Source organism: Mytilus edulis, chromosome 1 (assembly GCF_963676685.1).
Source record: "Mytilus edulis chromosome 1, xbMytEdul2.2, whole genome shotgun sequence".
Classification (NCBI taxonomy): domain Eukaryota; kingdom Metazoa; phylum Mollusca; class Bivalvia; order Mytilida; family Mytilidae; genus Mytilus; species Mytilus edulis.
The window spans coordinates 44,216,486-44,232,932 of NC_092344.1; the positions used below are offsets into that span (position 1 = coordinate 44,216,486).

A 16,447-nucleotide genomic window follows, 5' to 3' on the forward strand; every position below is an offset into this window, starting at 1 on the left:
AGTCTATTAATGAAAATAGAATGAGTTTGTTGAAACAAAGAAGATGGGAAGATGAATGGAATATAAAATTGATTGATACAATTATGTTTACCGTACCCTTATATTGTATCGGATAAAGGTATGCTAAAGGAAAATGTTTACATGGTTTACCGTAACAATCGAATGGACAAAAAAAAAGCATCCTTGAAATCGCAACAAGCTCCTACGACGGAGCCTGTTGTGATTTCAAGGATGCTTGGGTATCTAAAACTGACTCAAGGCAAGACGGACTGAGATGGCATCAGCACGTTTTTCAACAGAGGGTTCAAGCATAGAGGAGACAAGGGATTTTACGATGTCGCTAGTGTTTTCGGGGAAAGAGAGGGTGTTTGAGAGTTGAGCTTTGACCATAGAGGTTGCGTCACTATCGGAGAATGGGAAAGCTCCGAAGAGCATGACGTAGAGCATAACTCCCATACTCCACATGTCGGCTTTCATGGTGTTGTGTTCCATTCCCATAATAACTTCGGGGGCAGCGTATGGGAGGGTTCCACAAAATTCTTCAGATTCGGCAACAACAACGGTTGATTTGGCAAATCCAAAATCGGCCAGTTTGACACATCCATTTGATAACAAGACGTTTTCTAATTTAATGTCATTGTGGGCGATTCCGTTTAAGTGGCAGTATTCGACTGCTTTGACAACTTGAGAGAAGACAGATAGGGTGGCTTCAACGGACATGAGGCCGTTTTTCATTATGTATTCAAAAACATCTCCGAATTCAGCGAATTCCATCAAAACGAAGGCAAATTCTTCGGCTTCGATGATTTCAATGGCTTCGACAATGTTTTCGTGTTTGAGGCTGAGGAAAGCTTCAAACTCAGTAGAGGTTTTGAGGACTTTTTTAATTGCAACTTTACCGAATACTTCGCTAGAGGCGGAGAAAACTTCTTCAGTTAGGGCTACAACGTTTGAAAGTCCACTGTTCAATAAAAATTCCATTTTAAATTGGCGTGGATTTAGTGTAATAAAGGTATCAAAATACTGAAATTCACGCCTTATATAGTGATATGGCTGCTACGGACTGTTCCAATAATTGATGCTCAAGGGTGGAAAGTTCAAATAAAGGCTTTCTTACACAATAAAACAGTACATTATTGAACAATCTCCCCTTTTCATTAATGGTAACTACTCTTACAAACGGTAAACAAAGTATTTGGTTGTACTAGGGCATTTATCTTATAAGTTTACCGTGTTGCCTTTTAACTGTGGTGTTTACCGTAACCATAAACTTTTACGATAAAGGTTTGCCGTAACCCAACAAGTCATTATACAGTTCAGTTTACCGTTTCGTCGTATGCAATAATTACCACAGCAAGCCAAATGTAAACCGATGAAATCATTTTCGTTTTAAAAGAAGATATGTGTTACCAATATATTTAAGTTATTGGGATTAGAACACGATTCCACAAAATATATAACTATGGACTGACCATAAATTCTTGTTTACTGTAACCACATGAAATCGGTTACAAAGCCGATTCTCAAACCTTCAATACAAAGAAAGTTAGAGGATTGTTAGAGAATAATAGTCAACTTGTTTTCCATTTCTCCCCAAACCCATGAACCTCCGGCTGTAATTTTAAAATGCATTCTTGTTTACCGTAACCGCTCAATATATTAGTCCCATAATCCCATTATCACAATTAGAATATCTTATGTTATCCTTATAAGCTACAGCTTGCTTTGTTACGGGATTGTGCGGTGATACGGTAAACTAGAATAACAATTAATGAATAGACTAAGTCGTAGCTTGCGCCTTCTAATTTTCTGTTTCTCTGCATTCAAGGTTTTTCGGAAGAAACCATTTTTAATTCACGTCACAGTAAGTCTATTAATGAAAATAGAATGAGTTTGTTGAAACAAAGAAGATGGGAAGATGAATGGAATATAAAATTGATTGATACAATTATGTTTACCGTACCCTTATATTGTATCGGATAAAGGTATGCTAAAGGAAAATGTTTACATGGTTTACCGTAACAATCGAATGGACAAAAAAAAAAGCATCCTTGAAATCGCAACAAGCTCCTACGACGGAGCCTGTTGTGATTTCAAGGATGCTTGGGTATCTAAAACTGACTCAAGGCAAGACGGACTGAGATGGCATCAGCACGTTTTTCAACAGAGGGTTCAAGCATAGAGGAGACAAGGGATTTTACGATGTCGCTAGTGTTTTCGGGGAAAGAGAGGGTGTTTGAGAGTTGAGCTTTGACCATAGAGGTTGCGTCACTATCGGAGAATGGGAAAGCTCCGAAGAGCATGACGTAGAGCATAACTCCCATACTCCACATGTCGGCTTTCATGGTGTTGTGTTCCATTCCCATAATAACTTCGGGGGCAGCGTATGGGAGGGTTCCACAAAATTCTTCAGATTCGGCAACAACAACGGTTGATTTGGCAAATCCAAAATCGGCCAGTTTGACACATCCATTTGATAACAAGACGTTTTCTAATTTAATGTCATTGTGGGCGATTCCGTTTAAGTGGCAGTATTCGACTGCTTTGACAACTTGAGAGAAGACAGATAGGGTGGCTTCAACGGACATGAGGCCGTTTTTCATTATGTATTCAAAAACATCTCCGAATTCAGCGAATTCCATCAAAACGAAGGCAAATTCTTCGGCTTCGATGATTTCAATGGCTTCGACAATGTTTTCGTGTTTGAGGCTGAGGAAAGCTTCAAACTCAGTAGAGGTTTTGAGGACTTTTTTAATTGCAACTTTACCGAATACTTCGCTAGAGGCGGAGAAAACTTCTTCAGTTAGGGCTACAACGTTTGAAAGTCCACTGTTCAATAAAAATTCCATTTTAAATTGGCGTGGATTTAGTGTAATAAAGGTATCAAAATACTGAAATTCACGCCTTATATAGTGATATGGCTGCTACGGACTGTTCCAATAATTGATGCTCAAGGGTGGAAAGTTCAAATAAAGGCTTTCTTACACAATAAAACAGTACATTATTGAACAATCTCCCCTTTTCATTAATGGTAACTACTCTTACAAACGGTAAACAAAGTATTTGGTTGTACTAGGGCATTTATCTTATAAGTTTACCGTGTTGCCTTTTAACTGTGGTGTTTACCGTAACCATAAACTTTTACGATAAAGGTTTGCCGTAACCCAACAAGTCATTATACAGTTCAGTTTACCGTTTCGTCGTATGCAATAATTACCACAGCAAGCCAAATGTAAACCGATGAAATCATTTTCGTTTTAAAAGAAGATATGTGTTACCAATATATTTAAGTTATTGGGATTAGAACACGATTCCACAAAATATATAACTATGGACTGACCATAAATTCTTGTTTACTGTAACCACATGAAATCGGTTACAAAGCCGATTCTCAAACCTTCAATACAAAGAAAGTTAGAGGATTGTTAGAGAATAATAGTCAACTTGTTTTCCATTTCTCCCCAAACCCATGAACCTCCGGCTGTAATTTTAAAATGCATTCTTGTTTACCGTAACCGCTCAATATATTAGTCCCATAATCCCATTATCACAATTAGAATATCTTATGTTATCCTTATAAGCTACAGCTTGCTTTGTTACGGGATTGTGCGGTGATACGGTAAACTAGAATAACAATTAATGAATAGACTAAGTCGTAGCTTGCGCCTTCTAATTTTCTGTTTCTCTGCATTCAAGGTTTTTCGGAAGAAACCATTTTTAATTCACGTCACAGTAAGTCTATTAATGAAAATAGAATGAGTTTGTTGAAACAAAGAAGATGGGAAGATGAATGGAATATAAAATTGATTGATACAATTATGTTTACCGTACCCTTATATTGTATCGGATAAAGGTATGCTAAAGGAAAATGTTTACATGGTTTACCGTAACAATCGAATGGACAAAAAAAAAAGCATCCTTGAAATCGCAACAAGCTCCTACGACGGAGCCTGTTGTGATTTCAAGGATGCTTGGGTATCTAAAACTGACTCAAGGCAAGACGGACTGAGATGGCATCAGCACGTTTTTCAACAGAGGGTTCAAGCATAGAGGAGACAAGGGATTTTACGATGTCGCTAGTGTTTTCGGGGAAAGAGAGGGTGTTTGAGAGTTGAGCTTTGACCATAGAGGTTGCGTCACTATCGGAGAATGGGAAAGCTCCGAAGAGCATGACGTAGAGCATAACTCCCATACTCCACATGTCGGCTTTCATGGTGTTGTGTTCCATTCCCATAATAACTTCGGGGGCAGCGTATGGGAGGGTTCCACAAAATTCTTCAGATTCGGCAACAACAACGGTTGATTTGGCAAATCCAAAATCGGCCAGTTTGACACATCCATTTGATAACAAGACGTTTTCTAATTTAATGTCATTGTGGGCGATTCCGTTTAAGTGGCAGTATTCGACTGCTTTGACAACTTGAGAGAAGACAGATAGGGTGGCTTCAACGGACATGAGGCCGTTTTTCATTATGTATTCAAAAACATCTCCGAATTCAGCGAATTCCATCAAAACGAAGGCAAATTCTTCGGCTTCGATGATTTCAATGGCTTCGACAATGTTTTCGTGTTTGAGGCTGAGGAAAGCTTCAAACTCAGTAGAGGTTTTGAGGACTTTTTTAATTGCAACTTTACCGAATACTTCGCTAGAGGCGGAGAAAACTTCTTCAGTTAGGGCTACAACGTTTGAAAGTCCACTGTTCAATAAAAATTCCATTTTAAATTGGCGTGGATTTAGTGTAATAAAGGTATCAAAATACTGAAATTCACGCCTTATATAGTGATATGGCTGCTACGGACTGTTCCAATAATTGATGCTCAAGGGTGGAAAGTTCAAATAAAGGCTTTCTTACACAATAAAACAGTACATTATTGAACAATCTCCCCTTTTCATTAATGGTAACTACTCTTACAAACGGTAAACAAAGTATTTGGTTGTACTAGGGCATTTATCTTATAAGTTTACCGTGTTGCCTTTTAACTGTGGTGTTTACCGTAACCATAAACTTTTACGATAAAGGTTTGCCGTAACCCAACAAGTCATTATACAGTTCAGTTTACCGTTTCGTCGTATGCAATAATTACCACAGCAAGCCAAATGTAAACCGATGAAATCATTTTCGTTTTAAAAGAAGATATGTGTTACCAATATATTTAAGTTATTGGGATTAGAACACGATTCCACAAAATATATAACTATGGACTGACCATAAATTCTTGTTTACTGTAACCACATGAAATCGGTTACAAAGCCGATTCTCAAACCTTCAATACAAAGAAAGTTAGAGGATTGTTAGAGAATAATAGTCAACTTGTTTTCCATTTCTCCCCAAACCCATGAACCTCCGGCTGTAATTTTAAAATGCATTCTTGTTTACCGTAACCGCTCAATATATTAGTCCCATAATCCCATTATCACAATTAGAATATCTTATGTTATCCTTATAAGCTACAGCTTGCTTTGTTACGGGATTGTGCGGTGATACGGTAAACTAGAATAACAATTAATGAATAGACTAAGTCGTAGCTTGCGCCTTCTAATTTTCTGTTTCTCTGCATTCAAGGTTTTTCGGAAGAAACCATTTTTAATTCACGTCACAGTAAGTCTATTAATGAAAATAGAATGAGTTTGTTGAAACAAAGAAGATGGGAAGATGAATGGAATATAAAATTGATTGATACAATTATGTTTACCGTACCCTTATATTGTATCGGATAAAGGTATGCTAAAGGAAAATGTTTACATGGTTTACCGTAACAATCGAATGGACAAAAAAAAAAGCATCCTTGAAATCGCAACAAGCTCCTACGACGGAGCCTGTTGTGATTTCAAGGATGCTTGGGTATCTAAAACTGACTCAAGGCAAGACGGACTGAGATGGCATCAGCACGTTTTTCAACAGAGGGTTCAAGCATAGAGGAGACAAGGGATTTTACGATGTCGCTAGTGTTTTCGGGGAAAGAGAGGGTGTTTGAGAGTTGAGCTTTGACCATAGAGGTTGCGTCACTATCGGAGAATGGGAAAGCTCCGAAGAGCATGACGTAGAGCATAACTCCCATACTCCACATGTCGGCTTTCATGGTGTTGTGTTCCATTCCCATAATAACTTCGGGGGCAGCGTATGGGAGGGTTCCACAAAATTCTTCAGATTCGGCAACAACAACGGTTGATTTGGCAAATCCAAAATCGGCCAGTTTGACACATCCATTTGATAACAAGACGTTTTCTAATTTAATGTCATTGTGGGCGATTCCGTTTAAGTGGCAGTATTCGACTGCTTTGACAACTTGAGAGAAGACAGATAGGGTGGCTTCAACGGACATGAGGCCGTTTTTCATTATGTATTCAAAAACATCTCCGAATTCAGCGAATTCCATCAAAACGAAGGCAAATTCTTCGGCTTCGATGATTTCAATGGCTTCGACAATGTTTTCGTGTTTGAGGCTGAGGAAAGCTTCAAACTCAGTAGAGGTTTTGAGGACTTTTTTAATTGCAACTTTACCGAATACTTCGCTAGAGGCGGAGAAAACTTCTTCAGTTAGGGCTACAACGTTTGAAAGTCCACTGTTCAATAAAAATTCCATTTTAAATTGGCGTGGATTTAGTGTAATAAAGGTATCAAAATACTGAAATTCACGCCTTATATAGTGATATGGCTGCTACGGACTGTTCCAATAATTGATGCTCAAGGGTGGAAAGTTCAAATAAAGGCTTTCTTACACAATAAAACAGTACATTATTGAACAATCTCCCCTTTTCATTAATGGTAACTACTCTTACAAACGGTAAACAAAGTATTTGGTTGTACTAGGGCATTTATCTTATAAGTTTACCGTGTTGCCTTTTAACTGTGGTGTTTACCGTAACCATAAACTTTTACGATAAAGGTTTGCCGTAACCCAACAAGTCATTATACAGTTCAGTTTACCGTTTCGTCGTATGCAATAATTACCACAGCAAGCCAAATGTAAACCGATGAAATCATTTTCGTTTTAAAAGAAGATATGTGTTACCAATATATTTAAGTTATTGGGATTAGAACACGATTCCACAAAATATATAACTATGGACTGACCATAAATTCTTGTTTACTGTAACCACATGAAATCGGTTACAAAGCCGATTCTCAAACCTTCAATACAAAGAAAGTTAGAGGATTGTTAGAGAATAATAGTCAACTTGTTTTCCATTTCTCCCCAAACCCATGAACCTCCGGCTGTAATTTTAAAATGCATTCTTGTTTACCGTAACCGCTCAATATATTAGTCCCATAATCCCATTATCACAATTAGAATATCTTATGTTATCCTTATAAGCTACAGCTTGCTTTGTTACGGGATTGTGCGGTGATACGGTAAACTAGAATAACAATTAATGAATAGACTAAGTCGTAGCTTGCGCCTTCTAATTTTCTGTTTCTCTGCATTCAAGGTTTTTCGGAAGAAACCATTTTTAATTCACGTCACAGTAAGTCTATTAATGAAAATAGAATGAGTTTGTTGAAACAAAGAAGATGGGAAGATGAATGGAATATAAAATTGATTGATACAATTATGTTTACCGTACCCTTATATTGTATCGGATAAAGGTATGCTAAAGGAAAATGTTTACATGGTTTACCGTAACAATCGAATGGACAAAAAAAAAAGCATCCTTGAAATCGCAACAAGCTCCTACGACGGAGCCTGTTGTGATTTCAAGGATGCTTGGGTATCTAAAACTGACTCAAGGCAAGACGGACTGAGATGGCATCAGCACGTTTTTCAACAGAGGGTTCAAGCATAGAGGAGACAAGGGATTTTACGATGTCGCTAGTGTTTTCGGGGAAAGAGAGGGTGTTTGAGAGTTGAGCTTTGACCATAGAGGTTGCGTCACTATCGGAGAATGGGAAAGCTCCGAAGAGCATGACGTAGAGCATAACTCCCATACTCCACATGTCGGCTTTCATGGTGTTGTGTTCCATTCCCATAATAACTTCGGGGGCAGCGTATGGGAGGGTTCCACAAAATTCTTCAGATTCGGCAACAACAACGGTTGATTTGGCAAATCCAAAATCGGCCAGTTTGACACATCCATTTGATAACAAGACGTTTTCTAATTTAATGTCATTGTGGGCGATTCCGTTTAAGTGGCAGTATTCGACTGCTTTGACAACTTGAGAGAAGACAGATAGGGTGGCTTCAACGGACATGAGGCCGTTTTTCATTATGTATTCAAAAACATCTCCGAATTCAGCGAATTCCATCAAAACGAAGGCAAATTCTTCGGCTTCGATGATTTCAATGGCTTCGACAATGTTTTCGTGTTTGAGGCTGAGGAAAGCTTCAAACTCAGTAGAGGTTTTGAGGACTTTTTTAATTGCAACTTTACCGAATACTTCGCTAGAGGCGGAGAAAACTTCTTCAGTTAGGGCTACAACGTTTGAAAGTCCACTGTTCAATAAAAATTCCATTTTAAATTGGCGTGGATTTAGTGTAATAAAGGTATCAAAATACTGAAATTCACGCCTTATATAGTGATATGGCTGCTACGGACTGTTCCAATAATTGATGCTCAAGGGTGGAAAGTTCAAATAAAGGCTTTCTTACACAATAAAACAGTACATTATTGAACAATCTCCCCTTTTCATTAATGGTAACTACTCTTACAAACGGTAAACAAAGTATTTGGTTGTACTAGGGCATTTATCTTATAAGTTTACCGTGTTGCCTTTTAACTGTGGTGTTTACCGTAACCATAAACTTTTACGATAAAGGTTTGCCGTAACCCAACAAGTCATTATACAGTTCAGTTTACCGTTTCGTCGTATGCAATAATTACCACAGCAAGCCAAATGTAAACCGATGAAATCATTTTCGTTTTAAAAGAAGATATGTGTTACCAATATATTTAAGTTATTGGGATTAGAACACGATTCCACAAAATATATAACTATGGACTGACCATAAATTCTTGTTTACTGTAACCACATGAAATCGGTTACAAAGCCGATTCTCAAACCTTCAATACAAAGAAAGTTAGAGGATTGTTAGAGAATAATAGTCAACTTGTTTTCCATTTCTCCCCAAACCCATGAACCTCCGGCTGTAATTTTAAAATGCATTCTTGTTTACCGTAACCGCTCAATATATTAGTCCCATAATCCCATTATCACAATTAGAATATCTTATGTTATCCTTATAAGCTACAGCTTGCTTTGTTACGGGATTGTGCGGTGATACGGTAAACTAGAATAACAATTAATGAATAGACTAAGTCGTAGCTTGCGCCTTCTAATTTTCTGTTTCTCTGCATTCAAGGTTTTTCGGAAGAAACCATTTTTAATTCACGTCACAGTAAGTCTATTAATGAAAATAGAATGAGTTTGTTGAAACAAAGAAGATGGGAAGATGAATGGAATATAAAATTGATTGATACAATTATGTTTACCGTACCCTTATATTGTATCGGATAAAGGTATGCTAAAGGAAAATGTTTACATGGTTTACCGTAACAATCGAATGGACAAAAAAAAAAGCATCCTTGAAATCGCAACAAGCTCCTACGACGGAGCCTGTTGTGATTTCAAGGATGCTTGGGTATCTAAAACTGACTCAAGGCAAGACGGACTGAGATGGCATCAGCACGTTTTTCAACAGAGGGTTCAAGCATAGAGGAGACAAGGGATTTTACGATGTCGCTAGTGTTTTCGGGGAAAGAGAGGGTGTTTGAGAGTTGAGCTTTGACCATAGAGGTTGCGTCACTATCGGAGAATGGGAAAGCTCCGAAGAGCATGACGTAGAGCATAACTCCCATACTCCACATGTCGGCTTTCATGGTGTTGTGTTCCATTCCCATAATAACTTCGGGGGCAGCGTATGGGAGGGTTCCACAAAATTCTTCAGATTCGGCAACAACAACGGTTGATTTGGCAAATCCAAAATCGGCCAGTTTGACACATCCATTTGATAACAAGACGTTTTCTAATTTAATGTCATTGTGGGCGATTCCGTTTAAGTGGCAGTATTCGACTGCTTTGACAACTTGAGAGAAGACAGATAGGGTGGCTTCAACGGACATGAGGCCGTTTTTCATTATGTATTCAAAAACATCTCCGAATTCAGCGAATTCCATCAAAACGAAGGCAAATTCTTCGGCTTCGATGATTTCAATGGCTTCGACAATGTTTTCGTGTTTGAGGCTGAGGAAAGCTTCAAACTCAGTAGAGGTTTTGAGGACTTTTTTAATTGCAACTTTACCGAATACTTCGCTAGAGGCGGAGAAAACTTCTTCAGTTAGGGCTACAACGTTTGAAAGTCCACTGTTCAATAAAAATTCCATTTTAAATTGGCGTGGATTTAGTGTAATAAAGGTATCAAAATACTGAAATTCACGCCTTATATAGTGATATGGCTGCTACGGACTGTTCCAATAATTGATGCTCAAGGGTGGAAAGTTCAAATAAAGGCTTTCTTACACAATAAAACAGTACATTATTGAACAATCTCCCCTTTTCATTAATGGTAACTACTCTTACAAACGGTAAACAAAGTATTTGGTTGTACTAGGGCATTTATCTTATAAGTTTACCGTGTTGCCTTTTAACTGTGGTGTTTACCGTAACCATAAACTTTTACGATAAAGGTTTGCCGTAACCCAACAAGTCATTATACAGTTCAGTTTACCGTTTCGTCGTATGCAATAATTACCACAGCAAGCCAAATGTAAACCGATGAAATCATTTTCGTTTTAAAAGAAGATATGTGTTACCAATATATTTAAGTTATTGGGATTAGAACACGATTCCACAAAATATATAACTATGGACTGACCATAAATTCTTGTTTACTGTAACCACATGAAATCGGTTACAAAGCCGATTCTCAAACCTTCAATACAAAGAAAGTTAGAGGATTGTTAGAGAATAATAGTCAACTTGTTTTCCATTTCTCCCCAAACCCATGAACCTCCGGCTGTAATTTTAAAATGCATTCTTGTTTACCGTAACCGCTCAATATATTAGTCCCATAATCCCATTATCACAATTAGAATATCTTATGTTATCCTTATAAGCTACAGCTTGCTTTGTTACGGGATTGTGCGGTGATACGGTAAACTAGAATAACAATTAATGAATAGACTAAGTCGTAGCTTGCGCCTTCTAATTTTCTGTTTCTCTGCATTCAAGGTTTTTCGGAAGAAACCATTTTTAATTCACGTCACAGTAAGTCTATTAATGAAAATAGAATGAGTTTGTTGAAACAAAGAAGATGGGAAGATGAATGGAATATAAAATTGATTGATACAATTATGTTTACCGTACCCTTATATTGTATCGGATAAAGGTATGCTAAAGGAAAATGTTTACATGGTTTACCGTAACAATCGAATGGACAAAAAAAAAAGCATCCTTGAAATCGCAACAAGCTCCTACGACGGAGCCTGTTGTGATTTCAAGGATGCTTGGGTATCTAAAACTGACTCAAGGCAAGACGGACTGAGATGGCATCAGCACGTTTTTCAACAGAGGGTTCAAGCATAGAGGAGACAAGGGATTTTACGATGTCGCTAGTGTTTTCGGGGAAAGAGAGGGTGTTTGAGAGTTGAGCTTTGACCATAGAGGTTGCGTCACTATCGGAGAATGGGAAAGCTCCGAAGAGCATGACGTAGAGCATAACTCCCATACTCCACATGTCGGCTTTCATGGTGTTGTGTTCCATTCCCATAATAACTTCGGGGGCAGCGTATGGGAGGGTTCCACAAAATTCTTCAGATTCGGCAACAACAACGGTTGATTTGGCAAATCCAAAATCGGCCAGTTTGACACATCCATTTGATAACAAGACGTTTTCTAATTTAATGTCATTGTGGGCGATTCCGTTTAAGTGGCAGTATTCGACTGCTTTGACAACTTGAGAGAAGACAGATAGGGTGGCTTCAACGGACATGAGGCCGTTTTTCATTATGTATTCAAAAACATCTCCGAATTCAGCGAATTCCATCAAAACGAAGGCAAATTCTTCGGCTTCGATGATTTCAATGGCTTCGACAATGTTTTCGTGTTTGAGGCTGAGGAAAGCTTCAAACTCAGTAGAGGTTTTGAGGACTTTTTTAATTGCAACTTTACCGAATACTTCGCTAGAGGCGGAGAAAACTTCTTCAGTTAGGGCTACAACGTTTGAAAGTCCACTGTTCAATAAAAATTCCATTTTAAATTGGCGTGGATTTAGTGTAATAAAGGTATCAAAATACTGAAATTCACGCCTTATATAGTGATATGGCTGCTACGGACTGTTCCAATAATTGATGCTCAAGGGTGGAAAGTTCAAATAAAGGCTTTCTTACACAATAAAACAGTACATTATTGAACAATCTCCCCTTTTCATTAATGGTAACTACTCTTACAAACGGTAAACAAAGTATTTGGTTGTACTAGGGCATTTATCTTATAAGTTTACCGTGTTGCCTTTTAACTGTGGTGTTTACCGTAACCATAAACTTTTACGATAAAGGTTTGCCGTAACCCAACAAGTCATTATACAGTTCAGTTTACCGTTTCGTCGTATGCAATAATTACCACAGCAAGCCAAATGTAAACCGATGAAATCATTTTCGTTTTAAAAGAAGATATGTGTTACCAATATATTTAAGTTATTGGGATTAGAACACGATTCCACAAAATATATAACTATGGACTGACCATAAATTCTTGTTTACTGTAACCACATGAAATCGGTTACAAAGCCGATTCTCAAACCTTCAATACAAAGAAAGTTAGAGGATTGTTAGAGAATAATAGTCAACTTGTTTTCCATTTCTCCCCAAACCCATGAACCTCCGGCTGTAATTTTAAAATGCATTCTTGTTTACCGTAACCGCTCAATATATTAGTCCCATAATCCCATTATCACAATTAGAATATCTTATGTTATCCTTATAAGCTACAGCTTGCTTTGTTACGGGATTGTGCGGTGATACGGTAAACTAGAATAACAATTAATGAATAGACTAAGTCGTAGCTTGCGCCTTCTAATTTTCTGTTTCTCTGCATTCAAGGTTTTTCGGAAGAAACCATTTTTAATTCACGTCACAGTAAGTCTATTAATGAAAATAGAATGAGTTTGTTGAAACAAAGAAGATGGGAAGATGAATGGAATATAAAATTGATTGATACAATTATGTTTACCGTACCCTTATATTGTATCGGATAAAGGTATGCTAAAGGAAAATGTTTACATGGTTTACCGTAACAATCGAATGGACAAAAAAAAAAGCATCCTTGAAATCGCAACAAGCTCCTACGACGGAGCCTGTTGTGATTTCAAGGATGCTTGGGTATCTAAAACTGACTCAAGGCAAGACGGACTGAGATGGCATCAGCACGTTTTTCAACAGAGGGTTCAAGCATAGAGGAGACAAGGGATTTTACGATGTCGCTAGTGTTTTCGGGGAAAGAGAGGGTGTTTGAGAGTTGAGCTTTGACCATAGAGGTTGCGTCACTATCGGAGAATGGGAAAGCTCCGAAGAGCATGACGTAGAGCATAACTCCCATACTCCACATGTCGGCTTTCATGGTGTTGTGTTCCATTCCCATAATAACTTCGGGGGCAGCGTATGGGAGGGTTCCACAAAATTCTTCAGATTCGGCAACAACAACGGTTGATTTGGCAAATCCAAAATCGGCCAGTTTGACACATCCATTTGATAACAAGACGTTTTCTAATTTAATGTCATTGTGGGCGATTCCGTTTAAGTGGCAGTATTCGACTGCTTTGACAACTTGAGAGAAGACAGATAGGGTGGCTTCAACGGACATGAGGCCGTTTTTCATTATGTATTCAAAAACATCTCCGAATTCAGCGAATTCCATCAAAACGAAGGCAAATTCTTCGGCTTCGATGATTTCAATGGCTTCGACAATGTTTTCGTGTTTGAGGCTGAGGAAAGCTTCAAACTCAGTAGAGGTTTTGAGGACTTTTTTAATTGCAACTTTACCGAATACTTCGCTAGAGGCGGAGAAAACTTCTTCAGTTAGGGCTACAACGTTTGAAAGTCCACTGTTCAATAAAAATTCCATTTTAAATTGGCGTGGATTTAGTGTAATAAAGGTATCAAAATACTGAAATTCACGCCTTATATAGTGATATGGCTGCTACGGACTGTTCCAATAATTGATGCTCAAGGGTGGAAAGTTCAAATAAAGGCTTTCTTACACAATAAAACAGTACATTATTGAACAATCTCCCCTTTTCATTAATGGTAACTACTCTTACAAACGGTAAACAAAGTATTTGGTTGTACTAGGGCATTTATCTTATAAGTTTACCGTGTTGCCTTTTAACTGTGGTGTTTACCGTAACCATAAACTTTTACGATAAAGGTTTGCCGTAACCCAACAAGTCATTATACAGTTCAGTTTACCGTTTCGTCGTATGCAATAATTACCACAGCAAGCCAAATGTAAACCGATGAAATCATTTTCGTTTTAAAAGAAGATATGTGTTACCAATATATTTAAGTTATTGGGATTAGAACACGATTCCACAAAATATATAACTATGGACTGACCATAAATTCTTGTTTACTGTAACCACATGAAATCGGTTACAAAGCCGATTCTCAAACCTTCAATACAAAGAAAGTTAGAGGATTGTTAGAGAATAATAGTCAACTTGTTTTCCATTTCTCCCCAAACCCATGAACCTCCGGCTGTAATTTTAAAATGCATTCTTGTTTACCGTAACCGCTCAATATATTAGTCCCATAATCCCATTATCACAATTAGAATATCTTATGTTATCCTTATAAGCTACAGCTTGCTTTGTTACGGGATTGTGCGGTGATACGGTAAACTAGAATAACAATTAATGAATAGACTAAGTCGTAGCTTGCGCCTTCTAATTTTCTGTTTCTCTGCATTCAAGGTTTTTCGGAAGAAACCATTTTTAATTCACGTCACAGTAAGTCTATTAATGAAAATAGAATGAGTTTGTTGAAACAAAGAAGATGGGAAGATGAATGGAATATAAAATTGATTGATACAATTATGTTTACCGTACCCTTATATTGTATCGGGATTGTGCGGTGATACGGTAAACTAGAATAACAATTAATGAATAGACTAAGTCGTAGCTTGCGCCTTCTAATTTTCTGTTTCTCTGCATTCAAGGTTTTTCGGAAGAAACAATGCTTAATTCACGTCACAGTAAGTCTACTAATGAAAATAGAATGAGTTTGTTGAAACAAAGCAGTTGGGATGATGAATGACGTATTGTTTATAAATAGTATTTGTGTACCTCATTTTGAGGCGCATTAGGGATATTAACCGGCCATCTGAAAGTCAACTATTTACTCAAATTTCGTGGTTTTAATCGAGGACGTATATTATGTTTGTTTTACCTCCTTGTTATAATGTAAAAAAGGTATTGAAATAAAAACAATATTGAAATTCAAGCCGTTATATGCATTGCCTTATCCAAGTCTTGTTTGAACGGGGTGAATGATTTCCATTAATCCTTTCTCGTGTAAAAAAAAAGTACAGAAATGTTACTTCCCCATTTCAATTGTTTCAAAATAGATTTTATGGCGTGATACCTTCAAGGGTAGTCGCCTTTAAAATAAGATCATTATAAGATTATTCGTGTTTCAGGCTCGTGGTATAGGGTTATTGCATCGGACTTCTAACACTTAAGATTCCTGAATTTTCTGTTCTCCCTTGACACCATTTGCGAGTATGGTCTTGAGGAAACGATGATAGTCCGTCGGGAGGGGACGATAAATGGTTGTCCCGTGTTAAGAGAGAGACATATCACTTGCACGTGAAAGACATCCTTGTAGGTTTCGAAAAAGATTAGGCTAATTTGCCCCGCAAAGTGGAAAGGGATTAATATAAGTTGCAATAACTTGTTTCCCACTCCACTCTAAATAAATATGTTTTAACTAAAGCGGATCATTTAATAGCTTCTCTTGCAATCGGTAAACAGAGTCTAAAATGTAGTACCAGGTTGTGTTCAATATCGTTGCAGTTACGTAGCTTTTGCTCGGATCATTCAATCTAGTCAGACTTTCCGCTAATTAGTTCTAGATAGCCCAAACATTCATTCTATATACATGTCGAGGTATTGGATCCATTAGCTCTAATGTCAGCTGATATAAATGTATCTTTATTTTCAATAGTATTTTGTTTGAGCAGAGACGGTATCAGGTCCGTTCGCGCCCAATAAACTTTCGTTTCTGGTTTGAGAATGCCATGTACATTAAAGGTAAGCTTATGGTGCGAGAACAACATGTTGTAGTGTATTTTTTAAAGAACAGTAACTACTGATTTAAAAAAAAATCACCTGCGCTGTTTCAATAGTATTTTGACTATGAGGTGTACCACTTATGACAGAAATTATATCAACATTATAGAATACTTCATCAGCTTCAATTATTTTATATTGAATAGGTCTTGAATTCAGTTAGAGT

At 37.5% G+C, this 16,447-nt stretch overlaps 8 protein-coding genes across 8 annotated transcripts; all 8 read right to left on the reverse strand.

The window, feature by feature from the left end:
• Positions 1-243: 243 nt before the first annotated feature.
• Positions 244-981, reverse strand: LOC139517451 (testis-specific serine/threonine-protein kinase 3-like). The gene has a single exon (XM_071308540.1). It carries the CDS (start codon positions 979-981, stop codon positions 244-246), a length of 738 nt encoding a protein of 245 aa, XP_071164641.1.
• A 1,130-nt stretch (positions 982-2,111) lies between these two features.
• On the reverse strand, positions 2,112-2,849 carry LOC139517494 (testis-specific serine/threonine-protein kinase 3-like). The gene has a single exon (XM_071308673.1). It carries the CDS (start codon positions 2,847-2,849, stop codon positions 2,112-2,114), a length of 738 nt encoding a protein of 245 aa, XP_071164774.1.
• Positions 2,850-3,979: 1,130 nt separating this feature from the next.
• Positions 3,980-4,717, reverse strand: LOC139517556 (testis-specific serine/threonine-protein kinase 3-like). The gene has a single exon (XM_071308800.1). The coding sequence runs from the start codon at positions 4,715-4,717 to the stop codon at positions 3,980-3,982; it is 738 nt and encodes a 245-aa protein (XP_071164901.1).
• Positions 4,718-5,847: 1,130 nt separating this feature from the next.
• Positions 5,848-6,585, reverse strand: LOC139517633 (testis-specific serine/threonine-protein kinase 3-like). Its single transcript, XM_071308921.1, has one exon. It carries the CDS (start codon positions 6,583-6,585, stop codon positions 5,848-5,850), a length of 738 nt encoding a protein of 245 aa, XP_071165022.1.
• A 1,130-nt stretch (positions 6,586-7,715) lies between these two features.
• Positions 7,716-8,453, reverse strand: LOC139517698 (testis-specific serine/threonine-protein kinase 3-like). Its single transcript, XM_071309053.1, has one exon. It carries the CDS (start codon positions 8,451-8,453, stop codon positions 7,716-7,718), a length of 738 nt encoding a protein of 245 aa, XP_071165154.1.
• Positions 8,454-9,583: 1,130 nt separating this feature from the next.
• Positions 9,584-10,321, reverse strand: LOC139517754 (testis-specific serine/threonine-protein kinase 3-like). The gene has a single exon (XM_071309178.1). The coding sequence runs from the start codon at positions 10,319-10,321 to the stop codon at positions 9,584-9,586; it is 738 nt and encodes a 245-aa protein (XP_071165279.1).
• A 1,130-nt stretch (positions 10,322-11,451) lies between these two features.
• LOC139517817 (testis-specific serine/threonine-protein kinase 3-like) lies at positions 11,452-12,189 on the reverse strand. Its single transcript, XM_071309300.1, has one exon. It carries the CDS (start codon positions 12,187-12,189, stop codon positions 11,452-11,454), a length of 738 nt encoding a protein of 245 aa, XP_071165401.1.
• A 1,130-nt stretch (positions 12,190-13,319) lies between these two features.
• Positions 13,320-14,057, reverse strand: LOC139517892 (testis-specific serine/threonine-protein kinase 3-like). The gene has a single exon (XM_071309424.1). It carries the CDS (start codon positions 14,055-14,057, stop codon positions 13,320-13,322), a length of 738 nt encoding a protein of 245 aa, XP_071165525.1.
• Between the last annotated feature and the right edge of the window lie 2,390 nt (positions 14,058-16,447).